This window comes from Meriones unguiculatus, chromosome 4 (assembly GCF_030254825.1).
Source record: "Meriones unguiculatus strain TT.TT164.6M chromosome 4, Bangor_MerUng_6.1, whole genome shotgun sequence".
Taxonomy (NCBI): domain Eukaryota; kingdom Metazoa; phylum Chordata; class Mammalia; order Rodentia; family Muridae; genus Meriones; species Meriones unguiculatus.
The window spans coordinates 98,292,246-98,307,187 of NC_083352.1; the positions used below are offsets into that span (position 1 = coordinate 98,292,246).

Genomic DNA, 14,942 nt, shown 5'->3' on the forward strand with positions numbered 1-14,942 from the left:
TAAGAGAAGAGCCTTGAATTAGCTTCTTAAGGGAGCAGAGGTGTTGGTTCAGGTAGAGGTATGGCCCCTGTGGAAGGCAGCCTGTCAGCTGGGAAGGCACAGGGCATGCATGCAGGTAGGTGTGTGCACATTTGGGCCAGAAGCTGATATCATTTTCAAGGGCCTCCCACAGCTCTCCAACTCTGCCAGCTAGGGCACTGTCTCCATGTTTCCATGATCCCTAGAGTGATGCCACCGTCTGGGAACAGTGTTGGATCACACTGCAGGACCATGTCACACTAAGGTCCTGGAGGAGGAGTTCCAGGCTCTGCTCTTTACCTTTTCCTGTTATCCATCTTCCTCCTTCCCTCTCCTGTCTGACTTCTCCATAGTGCTTTGTTGAAACCCAGAGATCCTCAGTTCCCTGGATATTGGGAACTAAAGACATAAATGACGCCTTCAGAAAAGTCCTGGCTCATTCCAAGGGGCAAAGAGCGCACCTCTCTCTCTCTGTTCACCACCGTCTTGATTAGAATCTCCTGATAAACACCATGACCAGAATCAACTCGGTGAGGAGAGGGTTTATTTCAGCTCACAGCTCTTCATCACAGTTCATCAACAAAGCAAGTCAGGGCCGGAACTCGAGGCGGGGACATGGAGGCGGGGCCCGAAGCAGACATTGTGGAAGATTACCACTGACTAGCTTACTTCTTGGGGCTTGTCAGTCTGCTTCTTACACCATCCAGGACCACCTGCCCGGGGATGTTACCGCCCACAATTGGGCTGACCTTCTCACGTTGATAATTAATCAAGAAAATGCACCAGAGACCCTCCCACAGGCCACTCGGATGAAGGCATTTTTTTTAACTGAGGTTTTTCTTCCAAGATGACTCTAATTTGTGTCAGTTGACAGAAAACAACCAAGACAACCACAAAGGAACATTACTGACTGTCAAAGACACAAAGAAGTATGTGTTGCACCATGCTAGGTCTGCTGTACAGAGCCTCAGAGCGAAGCTCCCCACTCCTGCCCTAGTCCCCACATCAGCAGCCCCAAGATGCACACTGTGCCTACTTCTCTTATGCACTTGAACAAGAGGTTTGGATTGGAGCCAGAGAGATTGGCCCAAGAGACAGAGAAAGCCAAACTCTCCAACTGCCAGGTTGCAAGACGCCTTCACATTATGCTAAATCACAGTTCCACAACCCTCCTGGAGTTAGATCCATGTTTTTAAAAGATTTAATTATTATGTATACAGTGTTCTGCCTGCGTGTACACCTGTACACCAGAAGAGGGCACCAGATCTCATTCTAGGTGGTTGTGAGCCACTGTGTGGTTGCTGGGACTTGAGCTCAGGTCCTTTGGGAGAGCAGTCAGTGCTCTTAACCTCTTAGCCATCTCTCCAGCCCCTGGAATTACATCTTAATGGAGTAGGCCTTGCAGGCTGGAAGCTGAGCTACGTGCTCAGAAAGGCAGGCAACACGCAGCAGTGCTGAAGTGTGTGCGACTGTGCAGCAGGGCCTGGCATTGTCAGTTAGACTGTAGCATCAGCCTCCTTAGATTGATGAAAGAACTGTTTCAGCTCATCTCCCAGGCTTGGGACATGCTCAGTAGTCATGGAAGGAGGACTGCACTGGCTCACAGAAAACCCCATCTACTACTGCCCCAGAATCTGCAGCTGCTCTGCCTTTTTCCTTGCAGTATGGTGTGTGTGGGGGGGTAAGGGGCACAGCTTACCCTTGACTTCAGAGTCACCGATGAAAGTGTGCCAGTCCCAGCTGGGCCTATGTGAGATGAGCGTGCTGGGAGCGAGCATGTCCCCGGCCATGGGGTGAGTGATGCTACGTGTTCTCCTACTCAGAGGCTCTAACCACTGGCTATGGGGGGAGGCCTGGAGATATCCGGATGGAAGCAGAGATTGACCTTCTGAAGACATGTTGTGAGTCAACACCTCAGTGTTGAGCCCTGGCTCTGGCCAGGATGTGACGTTCCCACTGCACGAGAGGACAGCACTGTCCCCTCAGCCCTTTTCTTGTAGCTGGCCCCCATGAGAGATGAACATTCTCTGACCTGGAAGAACAGCTTGAGCGAGCTCTCTATTCATCGAGGAGGGTTGACCCCCAGTTAGAGTCACAGCATGGGCCCCCGTGCCCTCGGCATGTGCTTAAATGATGGCAGGTTGGCTGGCTTTCTGAGCATGATTGTAACCAACGCCCAGCTGATGAGATAGATTCACAGTCAGAGCTCCCACAATTCACTGTGTCTATTCCAACAGTGCAGGAACTGCTGGTGATAGTGCCCCGTGGTACCCTTTCTGGAGGACAGTTGTTTCTGCTTGGCACTCACTGGCCTTGCATAGTCTCTGGGTTCCTATCTTTATCTTTCCCAAATTAAAGATAAGGAAACTGAGTCTCAGCGGTATCCAAAGTCATTCACTGGTGCACGTGTTAAGAGATGAAGCTATGGCTTGGTTCCGAAGCTAGGCCTCATTGCTCTCACCGCCAAGGCCAGCCAGCCAAAGGCAGCTTTGTTATCATGTAGGGCAGGCCATGTGGCCCTCATCTCCTATCAAGGCCTCCGTTCCCTTCTGGGCTGCCATGACAGTGAGCTCATGTCAGTCACTAGCATGGAGCAAATGAATCCAGGCGTTTCCCAGGCTGTATTTGCATTTAGACTGTGGCTGTCTGGTAAAGGCGTCCTGAAGGAATACATTTGAAGACACTTAATCAATTACCTTGATCCTCACCAACAACTGTTTAAGAATTCCTGGCATAGGTTCCTTTTGCAAAACCACACTGACCAAGGTGACAGAAAGGACGCTAGACACCAGCCAAGGGCTGGGGTTTGAGCTTCGGCCATGCAGCCAGCCAGATCAGGACCACAGACAGCGCTTCTGGCCCCCAGCCCCTGCGTGCCCTTCCTTCACAGAGGGCAGCTAACCTGTTAATCACAAGTTAAAGAGCCTGAATGTGGCCTGCTCCAAGCACAGGCTTTGGCAAGGGTAGAAGGTAGAGGATGTAGCAATGGTGGCCACTCCCGTTTCCTGTGAGATGGACTCAGCTATGTTACTTCCCCCTCCACACCCACTGGTGGGTTAAGCGGTACAGTCACGATACATGGAAAATCTAGGTCTCCATGCTCACCTGCAAACCATCATGGGTTTGGACCATCAGAGAAGTCTGCGTGGAGCATGAAGGCTAACTCCATATGGAGGTGCTGTTTATGAGGCTCCTGTGGAGGAGAAGCCACAGCAGGCGAAGCATCCAGAGATGGTCAGGAGCCGGGACCAATAACTGCTACTAGGTCGAAGGGGCAAGAGAAGGTGCAAATTCTGGAAGAGGGCATGGCCACATAGAGGAGGCTGTGGCCAGTCAACCAGCCCGTGGTCTGTAGCAGAGAAAAAAAAATCAGGGGAAAAACTGCCAAGACCTCCCTGCCTTACCTTCCTCACCCCTACTGTCAGCCAGTGCCTCAGCTCCTCAGCCCATTGGGAAGCCATGGAGGCAGGAAGCACACGGGCAGGACTCACGTACTCAGTGTGGTTTGCTCCTGAAGAGCTGGTCCAAAAGCATCACACAACCAGTGTGGACCAGTAGAGACAGTAGTGAAACGTGACAGCAGAAAGAGGCCAAGTTTCCGCAAGAAAGAGTCCCTCCAGGAGGAAGTGGCTTTGAATACTAAGTTCCCAGAGCAGCTCTCAGAGATCAAGACAGGATGAGTGTCAGTGCCCACGTGTGCCCTGTTGATGGGCTGGACAGACTGTCCAACACTGTCCCAGTAATGAATGGTGTCCAGTGGGTCCAAGCTCAGGAGCATGGAGTCCAAACTGACAAAATGAGAGTGCCAGCTTCCTGCGCACACTGAGAGGGAGATGAAGTCCCAGCATCTTGGTGTTAGACATTTGGTCGTGGGCTCCGGGGACCCTACTGCCCAGTCTCGGTGCAGTCAAGCAGAAAACATGCTTCTGTGCTAGTGCAGGGTCAGGAAGTGAAGGCTTACAGCAGCCGTGCTCTGTGGTTGCACAGAGGTGTGATGAGCAGAAACTTTATGTGAAAGTAGGAAGGGGAGAGGCGGTGTGTAACACCCAAAGTGCTTACTGTGGGCACATCATCCTCACTGCCCAAATCCCAGTGGACCCTGTGGCTGGAGGCCCTGACTGAGGACTCCGGGTTAAGGCAATGTAGTTGCAAGGCCTTGTGGTCTTGTGGGCTCCCCATTTGGGGGCCGTGGCTCACTGACTATGGCCATGCCTGTGATCTCCACAAAGCTGTGGTTGGAGGTTTGGTGAGTGTGCCGTCTTCATCTCTAAAGTGGAAGCAGGTGAAGTGGACAGGCGTGTGTGGAGACTGTTTCTCTCTGAACAATAGCTACCGGTATAATTAGATTACGAGTTTCCCACAATGCCCCAGGAAACTATTCTGCATGTGTCTGATTTGTTGGCCTCCCAAAAATATGAGGCAAAGGCCAGGCAGGCGTGTTGTCAATAACAATGTGATTAAAGCCAGTGAAGCCAGTTGCATTTCAAATAAAAGGTTTTTGTTTTGTTTTGTTTTGTTTTGTTTTGTTTTGTCTGAGTGTTTTGTCTGCATATATGTGTGTTGACTACAGGGGTGCCTGGTGCCCTTAGAGAACAGAAGAGGGCATTGGATCCCCTGGTATCACAGATGTTTGTTAGCCACCATGTTTGTACTGGAAGTTGAACCTGGGTCCTCTAGAAGAGCATCCAGTGCTCTGAACCAGAACCCTACCCCTGTCGTGTTCTTAAAGAGCGTTGGTAATGGTTATTCCTGTTCCCCAGGAACTGGGCTGGAAAGCACACAAGGGCTGCCTCATTCTGCTCCTCAGGCTTGGAGATAGAGGTGCATGTATTATTAATCAGCAGTTTGCAGAGGTAGAGGGAGACTTAAAGAGGACAGATCAGAGCCCCACAGCTGCACAGTAGCAAAGGGTGGAAATGGGACACAAACCCAGCTATGATAGTGTTGGAAACCCGGTCTCCAGCCATAAGCAGCTATGATACACCTTGTCTTGTGTCTTCTCCTAGTGTCCAGACAGCAGTGGACTGTGGTGGCGGCAGCAGGAAGGAGGAGTAAGTAAAGCCATGTAGGCAAGCCCCTGGCTGTGTGTGTGCAGTTTTCAAGAAGGTTTACAGCCACCCAGAGAAGCCTCCCATGACGCCTGTGGGGCTCTGGCCTCATACCTTATCAGGCGCCTTACCGGAGTGTGTGCTGCATGTCTGCTTGACTTCATTTAGACAGAGGGACGGCGTGTGTTATCATGCCCCGATCCCCTCCACCTTCATGGCTCTCTGTTGCCCCAGGACAGAGTTTTTAGATAGACACGTGTGCTCTGTGTTAACCCTTGATCCCCTCTTCGCCTTGGCTCGTGCTGTCCTACTGCCTGATCCTGACCCCTCCTGACCTCAGCACTTGTGTGTGCATTATTCCCACCAAGCCCTCACCTTCCGGAGGCTCACCTGCCACACAGACTTTCCTCTTCCTCCAGGAAGGAAGCGGAGGCTCCTTACTTAGCCTGCAGGCCGGCACTGCGCCCCTCTCTGTAGTGGTGCCAATGGGGCTTCACTTCATGGCTGCTCACAGATACGCTCACCAGCTCTGCCGGGCTGTGAGCCTGAGGACAGAATTAATGTTAAGTTCGTGTCTGCAGCCCCTGTCCCATGGTGACGGACTTAGTGGCACATAAGCATACTATACTTCTTTATGCATGGGCCACACCCATACACTCACACACATATGTACATGCATACATACACATACATGCACACACAGATACTCATACACATACACACATACATACACACTCACAGACACATGCACATACATACATATACAGACTCACACACACACATGCACATGCAAATGAACACAGATACTCATACACACACTCATGCAACGCACACACAGATTCTCATACACACACTCTCACACAAATGCACACACATGTACATACACACACACACACACACTTTGAGGCTGTGTAACCCTCCTCTGGTGCTACTTTAACAGTCAAAGAACATAAGGAGAAGGCCCAGCTTGCCAAGGTGATCCCCGTAAGACAAGGGAGGACTGAAGTCCTTCATTCCTTTATATATCCCATGAACATATTATTTGATAAAAAATGCAATAGCAAGCTTGACCCTCAAGTCAAGCAACAACCCCAGTTGTTGCTGCTGCTGCTGGTGGTGTGTGTGTGTGCGTATGCCCATGCCCAGGTGTGCTGTGGTTAATAAGAAGAGTATTAGAAAGCTTTCTGTCCAGACTTCATCAGTTATGAGGCAGGTGGCCTTGGCTAAGACCCAAGTTGGCCCCTCCAGATGCCAAAGCTTCCTCCCATTTCCCAGGCCGGCACCAGTTCCCCGTCTGTGGCAGAGCAAGACTCACTGTGTGTGCTGACGGTCTGGTTATGGCCCTTGCTCTGGTTGCCACTGTGATCAGTGTCCTAACTTTGGCTTCTAGGGACAACGCCTCTGTCATCAGCTCCCAGCCAGAGGGCAGTCTGCAGTCCTGGAGGAGCTGTTCCCTCTCCCTGGCCACAGACCCCTCTGAGAGGAGCCTCTGTCGACAGTCAGAACAGTCAGCCATCAGCAGCGCTCTCCACAGCCCCAGGTAAGAGCCTGGCCTTCGGTCTGGCCTCTGGACAGCTCAAAGACCCACCCCTGCGGGCTGGCTCATGACTTCCATGTCTTATACTCGGGGTGGGGCGCTTCCCAGCTGTGCGGCTTTCCAAAGGTTACCTGACCTCTCAGGGTCTGAGAAGGGTGGAGTCTGAGGCAGTCTGCTCATGAGGATGATAGTGAGGATGAGCTGGAAGGCAGACCTCCATGAAGCAAGGCTCATCGGCCGTTTTGAATAGTGCAGTGAGAACGAGGGATGACTGATCTTCATCACTGCCCTTGTCACGCTCTCGATTCTCTGGTTTATAAGTAGGCGTGGCCAGTTATGGTTCTGCTTCACTTTGGGTTGATGTACTTGAGTGGAGTCACAAAGAAAGCTGAGCTAAAGGCAGGCCCAGTGGTGCAATGCCTGTTAGCTCAGCTGCTCTGGAGGTTGAGGCAGGAAGATTTCTCGAGCTGAGAAACTTGAAGAAGCAAAAGCCTCACACTACAGCAAGCTGCTGATTTTGTAAGAGGAAAAGGGGGAAATATATTGAGCTGTGTTTCTCATGGAGAAATTTTATTTTATTTATTTTTTATCTGGAATATAATCTTTTATAATCTTGGGGGTGGAGAGATGGCTCTGCCGATAAGAGCACGGACAGCACTTGCAGAGAACCTGAGTTCAGTCCCCAGCAACCACACTGGGCAGGTCACAACCACGTCAGCTCCAGGGAGTAAAACAGCTTTTTCTGGACTCCTAGAGAACCTGCACTCAAGTGTCCATACTCACATTTAGACACACACAAGCCTGCACACAACCGAGGACAAAAGTAAAGGTTTTTAATTTTTTCTGATCAGAATATGATTACATTGTTTCCCCTTTCCTTTCCTCCCTCCAAACCCTCCTCTCTACCCCTCTTTGCTGTCTTTCAGATGCATAGCCTCCTTTCCATTAATTTTATATTTGTGTATATTTGTGGCTGCGTGCGTGCGCACACACATACATGTATTTCTAAATACATAAGTGCAGCCTGCTCAGTCTGTGTAAGCTTAGCTATACAGGTATGTTTTCAGGGTTGACCATTTGGTGTTGGACACCCAGTCGACGCTGTCTTCCCAATAGGGGAAGACTGTTTCTGAGGCTCTCAGCAGTCCTTATTGAACCGCAGCAGCTCTTTGTGTAGGGTTGAGGCCTTTTGGCCACACCCCCTCCTCCGCTCCCCCACCATCCGCGTTAGTAAGTCTGTTGCTGTCATCCTTGTTCAGGTCATGTTTGGGAAGTCATGTTAGTAGGACTTTCCGGACGTGGCTTCTGACATTGCTAGGAAACACAGTCTCAGCAAACTGCCCTGATTCTCTGCTCTTCCAGTCTCTCTGTCCCTTCCTCCTCAATGGTTTCCAGGCCTTATCCTCAGGAGCTGTATTATGGATGCGCTGTGACTGGGCTACACAACTCTGCATTTTCTGTAGCGGGCTCTCTCCATCTGTTGCAAAGAGACGTTTCCTTGGTGAAGGGTGGGAATTACACTTATCCGTGCACGTAAGGACAAATATTTACAGTGTAGTTAGGGCTCGTGCTGCTTTAGTAAAATGGTGGTTGTAGGCTCCCCTCAAAGATCTGTCACTTCACTGGCCCCGGGTGGTTGGCTAGCTTTCTAGTACCAGGCAGGGTTTCCCTCTTGTTCAGCAAGCCTTAAGGGCAAGTAGAGAGCTGGTTGGTTACTGCCAAGGCATGCCTGCCACTACTGCTCCCTTAGTGCCATCAGGCCAGGCTCATCGTTGTCGTGTTCCGTAGGCGTCACACCTGGGTAGGACTGTTGGTTGCTTCCCTCCTCTGGAAGCTTGCTCAACACCTTCTGTATCGTGAAAGCTAGTCCCCAGGGAGGAGGCTTTCCAGTTCAGGTGCCTCTGCGCCCTGTGTCTGGAGTGCATGGTGTCTTCAGCAATAGGGACTTACCTCCCATCTCTGGGAGGTAACCAGGAGCAGCGGCAAAAGCCTATAATGCTTTGGGAGTCTCTTGACTGAAAACTCAAAAGGGGGCTTCTCACGCTGGGTGTTGGGGTTTGTATTGGACAGCCTTTGGCTCTCTCTCAGAGAAGAGAGCGCTGTTAGCCCAGATGAGAACACTTCATTTAAGCTGTGCGTGTTTCTTTAGTCACTTACTTATGTGCGTTATAGGCGTTTTAGATAGCTAGCTCATAGTGTGATCTCTAATGACTTTTTAGACATCCTTACTGTCATTTTTAATCCTGCCCCCTCCTCTTTTTGTGTGTATCTCTCTCTATCCCCCTAGTTAGAGTCCCCTTTTTTCTCATTTCCTCTATCAGATCACTTGTGCTCTGCTAGTCCCCCACCCCCCACCCCTGTAATGGTCCCTTTTTGTTTTCCTGGCTTCTGCAGTTACTCTGGGATCTTTATACACATCTGCAGGCCTGGGATTGGGAGCATCTGGTGAAATAGGACATGTGACATTTGTCTTTCTTGGTTTCCTCACTTAATATGATCTTTTCTAGTTCCGTCCATTTACCTGAGAAGTTCATGATTTCATTTTTCTTTACATCCCACAGAGTATATATGTACCACATTTTTGTTACACATTGTTGGTTGAAGGAGATTTATGTTGTTCCCATTTTTTATCTATTGTGAACAGAACAGAAAAAAAAAAGACATGGCTATGACTGAGCAAAGATCTGTGGTGTAGGATAGGAAGTCCTTTGGCCAAATGCCAAGGAGTGGTATCGCTGGGTCAGCTCCATTTCTCTGTGTTCACATATTTTTCCTTGCAAGGGTGACCCTGGTGTAATCAGGACCTAATGTCCGGGAATCAGAAACAATGGTTCTAGCAGATATGTAATTAATATGAACCACTCTCTGCTGCTGTGGTGAAAGGGGGGCCAGAGGGACAGATAGGAAGGCCAGTGCAGTATGGGACAACCCCAGATAAACCCAGTCTGCATCTGCCGGAATGCAGGGGCATCTCATCAGGAAGACGACAGGGTGGAGCCTTGCTGACCCCTAGGACATGCTCAGCCAGTGTCTGAAGAACATCTTAGGTCAAAGGATCTGATTTGAGAAATATCAAACTCTGAGTGGAGGCTCTAAGAGTGATGGCATCTGCGGTGCTCACAAGAATCAGGTTATATGGTGACAACAGTCAGTGCAGAGAATGAATCTGGCCCACTGTGTGGATAAGGACATCTCTTCTCTGCCATTGAGTCTGTACTGGAGAAGTCAGACAGCGGGCACCCATTCCTACAATGTCTGATTTGTGTAATTAAACTATGTCAGGGTGTGTGATGACCCTTCACCTACCATTCACACACCCGGGTGTTTAATGCCTGTTTGCATAGGAGAGAGTGAGTATGGGTATCAATGCAAGGTCTGTAGTCAGTGGCCAAGATTCCAGTCCTGTATTGTGTCTAGCTGTGTGAGCTGGGCAAATTTCTCAGCTTCTTTGCTCTCATGCCCTCACATGGAACTCAGGACCATTGTCAAGTGTCGTGAGATGAAGGTTACGTGGGCTGGCTTCCCCAAGGCCAGCACCTAGGCAGAGCCATCTGCCCGGTGCTCTGAGAAATTCTGGGAGGTGGGTGGCTCACTGGTTACAGAAGATGATCTGAGGGCTAGAGAGGGTAGGCAGGCCTGACCCTCACTCAAGCAGGCCATCCCCAGAGGCCCAGGCAATGTCCTCTAGTATCTCCTGTGCTCCCTGCTCTATCCCCTGCTAGTCCTGGCTCAGGTCAGCTGTATCCCAGAGTGGAAGTGCAGGTGTCACGTTTGTGAGAAAGGGCTCCTTGCTTGTATTCTTCATGCCTGTGTCTCCAGGGCTGGCTCTCAGCCATGCTCCACAGATATTTGCTGAGCGAATGAATGACTGACCACGGCACAGAAGTTGCAGCAGAAAGATGAACTGCATCTGGCAATAGTTCATTCTTTGCAGTGCTTCACAGAGGGCCAAAAGTTCACCCAGTGTCACACGGCAAATAAGAGGAAGGGCCAGGCTTTGAACCTAGGTCTGAATTCCTCCCAAGCTTCCATCTGTACGGGCCTCACAGTCACACCTCAAATTGCTCTGGTAGAGAATCCCAGCAGCACCCTGCCTAGTTACTCATGCTAAGAATGCCTCAGGATTGTCACTCAATACTCGGCGACGTAGCCAGAGGGGTTAGGTGAGAGCTTGCTGAGCGCTGAACTCCAGCTGTGAGCTCCCGAAACACGGGAATGCTTTTCTTTATCCTTTTTCTTTAATTATATTTTTATTATTTGAAAGTTCCATACATTACGCAATGTAGAGTGCTCATACCCATCCTCTTTCTACCCCCCCGCTCCCACCAGAGTGGCCCACACCATCTCCCTCCTGGCTTCAGGCCTTCGCTGTATATATTTACTTTTATTATAAGGCTGAGTCCAGTTAGTTCTGTCCATGTGAAGATGGACGTGTGGCCACCTGCTGGGGCCTGGACAACTTACCATAGGACACACCCCCAACAGAGACGGACTCTCCTGCCTTCAGCAGCCACTAGCTGCCAGTAGCTCTTCCAGTAGGGGTGGGTCTCAGGGTCCCTTCATCTACCCACGTTGGAACTTCACCAAGTTTGATCATGCAGTGACCACTGCTGCTGTGAGCCGAAGTAGGCCATAGCCTCACCATGTCCAAAAGTCAACCTTCCTCCCACTCACTGACTCTTAGCGCTCTTTCTTCCCCCTCTTTCCTGAGCCTTGGATGGTGGGGGGTTGGCATGGCAGACCCATCCACAGCGGGGTCCTCCGTGTCGTTTATACAGGACACATCGGCGGTTCTGAGTCTCCGAGTTAGCCACCTTCACACACTTGAGTATAAATGTACATGTTTAGAGCTGTCACAAAATGACAGCAGGCTCCTCCTAAGGCCTGTGGTGACACCCCTCCCCGAGCGTGGGCTTTTGACCGGGTTTACAGTGCCCGGTGGGAATGCCCGCCTTTGGAGCAGATCTCGCCTACAGTCGGAAAGCAAGGGGTTGGTTCCCCCAGAACCATCCCGCCATGCTGCACCGATGGGCAACCTTGCCAGCAGGTTGGTTCTGAGGCGTGAGGTAAGTCATTGAGGTCTTTTCCACCCCAGCAGCCTGCGCAGCCCCCTCTACCATGTGTAAGCCAGGCACAGGAGCGTTTCCCGGTTGGTGGTGCTGGCTGGTGCCCTCAGCAGCCGGGTCTTACTGTGTAGTGGTGATGGGCAACCGAGGGCGGTGCCAATAGCTTACGCTGCCTTGGGTGCCTCTGGGCCCTCCCTGACCAATGACTCCTCAGGAGATGTCCCATGCCTGGAGATAAAATTTTCACCCAAGGCGTGTCTTCTAAAAGTAGCCTATCTACCCATGTAGGGAACTTCTGTTTAAACTCTGTGGCGCATGCCAGTTTTTCTTAATTGCCTTACAAACTCATGGATTTCCAAGGCTTCTTCATTCATCCTTCGTTTTTATTAACCAACTCCTCCTCTCCCCAATACCTCTACCTAAACCTTTAACCCCGAGTTTTCCTTCCCCCTCCTTTCATGGCACCTGCGTTATATTGTCTCCTATTATTGAATTTTTCCATGGATTGGACGATCCTAGGTTTCCATGCAACACTTTCCGGCACCCTTTGTTTTGGTTAAGCTTTCCCCCTCATTTCCCCACTTCTTTCCCCCTTCCATGTTTGAACCTCACCCCTCCACTATCCCTCCTCCACTTTCATTTTACCTGTACCTTTCCAGCCCCATTCTCTTAAAAAGTCCATCTCCAGGAGCCTGCTTCTGGTCTTTCAGGCATATCCAGGTTAAGCATATGAAACAAAAGATTCAAAGCGAGGACCCTCATGAGTGCAGTCATGCCAAGTTTGTCTCTGGGGGCCAGGGTGATGTCGTTTCCTGTAAGTTTCTTTCAGGCTCATCCATTTATTTGTGAGTTTCTTGCTTTCATTTTTTACAGCTGAGTAGTATTCCACTGTGCATTGCCACATTTTCCTCACCCGCTCCTACTCATGGCCATGTAGGTTCATCCCGTCCCTGGCTGCTGAGAATAGAGCATGCCTGGACATGGCTGAGCAGCATCTCTGGAAAAGGACAGAGACTTTAGGGTTCATGTGTAAGAGCCGTAGAACTGGGGCACGTGGAGGTTGCGTTTCCAATTCTTTGAGACACTTCTGGACTGATTTCCATAGTGGCTGCTGGCATTTATACTCTGCTAACAGCCCTGCCACCAATCCATACCAGCATGGTCGCCATTTATACTCCTCACCTCAGCCACTCTGACTGGAAACCCCTTCCTTTAAATGTGTTTATAACTGAAGATTCCACACATCTTTAGCTGGAAGAGAATTCTGGGTTGATTTAGTTCAATATGCTCACTCTAAAGATAGGGAAACTGAGGCCTGCAGTGAAAGCATGTCACCCACATCCACTGTAAGGACAGCTCGGAGGCCAGGGACTTTTGGTTAGTTATATCTCTCTATCATCCATCTGTCTGCCATCTATCTATCTATCTATCTATCTATCTATCTATCTATCATCTCTCTATCATCTATCTATCATCTATCTATCATCTATCTATCTATTTATCTATCTATCATCTATCTTTCCATTGTAATGCTGAAGATAGAGGACCCTGAAGCAGCTTCTGGATGAATTTATCTTAGGGCTCAGCTCATTTCCCCATTTACAGTCCAGGATCTCAGAGCACGTGGCTCCACAGTTGAAATGAGTCCTTCCCATCTTAATTAAGATAATCTCCCACTGCCATACCCAGAGACCCTTATCCCAGATAATTCTAGATCCTGTCAAGTTGAGCTTGATTAACTACCACACCCCATTTTAAAGACTGATGAACAATGAATATGCTAATCAGCCAGTGAATATGCTAACAACCTGGTGAGTATGTTAATTATCTGGTGAATATGCTAATGGAGGTGGATACTTTCTGCCCAGTGTAATTGCACAGAATCTTAAGCTCCCCTTTCTTCCCTACAAGGGACTGGAATTCAAACTTATGTGTGGTTTTAGACACATATTTGTGGTTGGATTTAACGTGTCTAAGCTGAAAGTTTTAAAAAGAAATCTCCATTAGAAGATAATTGAATAACAGAATAAATATCATTATTATGATAATCAGGGCAGTAATAGATTTTGTGTGAAAAAAAATTGGAAGAGGGAAAAGGTAACAGTGAAGCAGTACAAGAAAAAGGAGTTAATTTCTCCATTACTGTGAATGAGACAAAATAAACCATCTTGGGGTCATTTTATGCATGGTGTGTGTGACCATTCTTTCTAAATCACTCAATATTTAAAAAAATAAGAATCGGAGACCGAAGACCACGCCCTTGCCCACTCCTTAACCTTTGCTCTCTAGCAAAGGAGTCATCCCTCTTCTCTGCATATTTATAAACATCTTTAGCACTCACTGCAGGTGTCAAGTGTGTGATTGTGCGCTTTATAAATTCTCACAGCATCTTTCCGTCCACAGTGCATCTTGGGGTCTTTCCTTACAGAGCCCTGGACTCTATCTTGGTCTCTTGAATGCCCATGGAAGGGCTTAAGTTCTAAGTTGCTTGGATTTAGCCGTGATGATCATATTTCACTTTTTGGTGCTTTTTAGACATTTGCTGCGAACTTGTCAGGCTCCAACAAATCCGTGTCCTTATGCGTTGATTCCTCAGGTCAAAGGGCACTTGCATTTTAAACTTGAATAGCTGTCTATCCCAAAATCAGCTCCGTGTCCTATACTAGATTGGGGGGGGGGGCAAGTCATGTCTACCTAGCACCATCTTGCCTGGTGCTTGGCAGGGCTCCATCAATGAGCTTCTTGAACACTTCCAGTTTGGCTGGATAAGAAGGTCACTCTAAAAACAAAAGAGAGTGAGAGGGCAGCCTTCTCGCAGGATCTGAGAGCATTGGCATGTTATTTACAAGAGGGTGTCAGCTCCAGAGAAATACGCCCAAAGCTTTGTGACTTATGGCCATCTGGGACCAAGCAGCTGCCACTGATAAATGCGGGCCCTTCTAGAGACAGACACTAAATTACCTCTGTGGCCCCCGAGGAGGAGTTCGAGGCTTGGTGGCAGCAACGGACTTGGTTCAGCAGTCACCTCAGGACATCTGGCAGAGTTGCTTCTGGGTGGGAGGCCTGCCTCTCCCTGCTGTGTCCAGCACCAGCTTCCTGCCTTCTGAGACCACCCCTGCAAGCGCGTGCCTCTCTCACATCCTTGCTCTTTATCACTAGGACACGCAGGGCTTCCAGAGGAAGGTCTTGGCCCGTTTTGTTCTTGCCCCTCTCTCCACACTCAGCAGAGCCCCAGCCTCGGTCCCAGGTTCTGACAGTCCTCCTCAGTCAGGC

The 14,942-nt window shown here is 49.6% G+C and overlaps 1 protein-coding gene across 1 annotated transcript in view; it reads left to right on the forward strand.

Moving 5' to 3' along the window:
* The window catches only part of Myo18b (myosin XVIIIB), a 176,296-nt gene that overhangs the window by 143,902 nt on the left and 17,452 nt on the right, over window positions 1-14,942 (forward strand). The window contains exons 41-42 of the mRNA XM_060383234.1: window positions 5,025-5,069; window positions 6,457-6,606. Coding sequence (XP_060239217.1) covers window positions 5,025-5,069; window positions 6,457-6,606 — 195 coding nt within the window. The remainder of the gene's footprint in view (window positions 1-5,024; window positions 5,070-6,456; window positions 6,607-14,942) is intronic.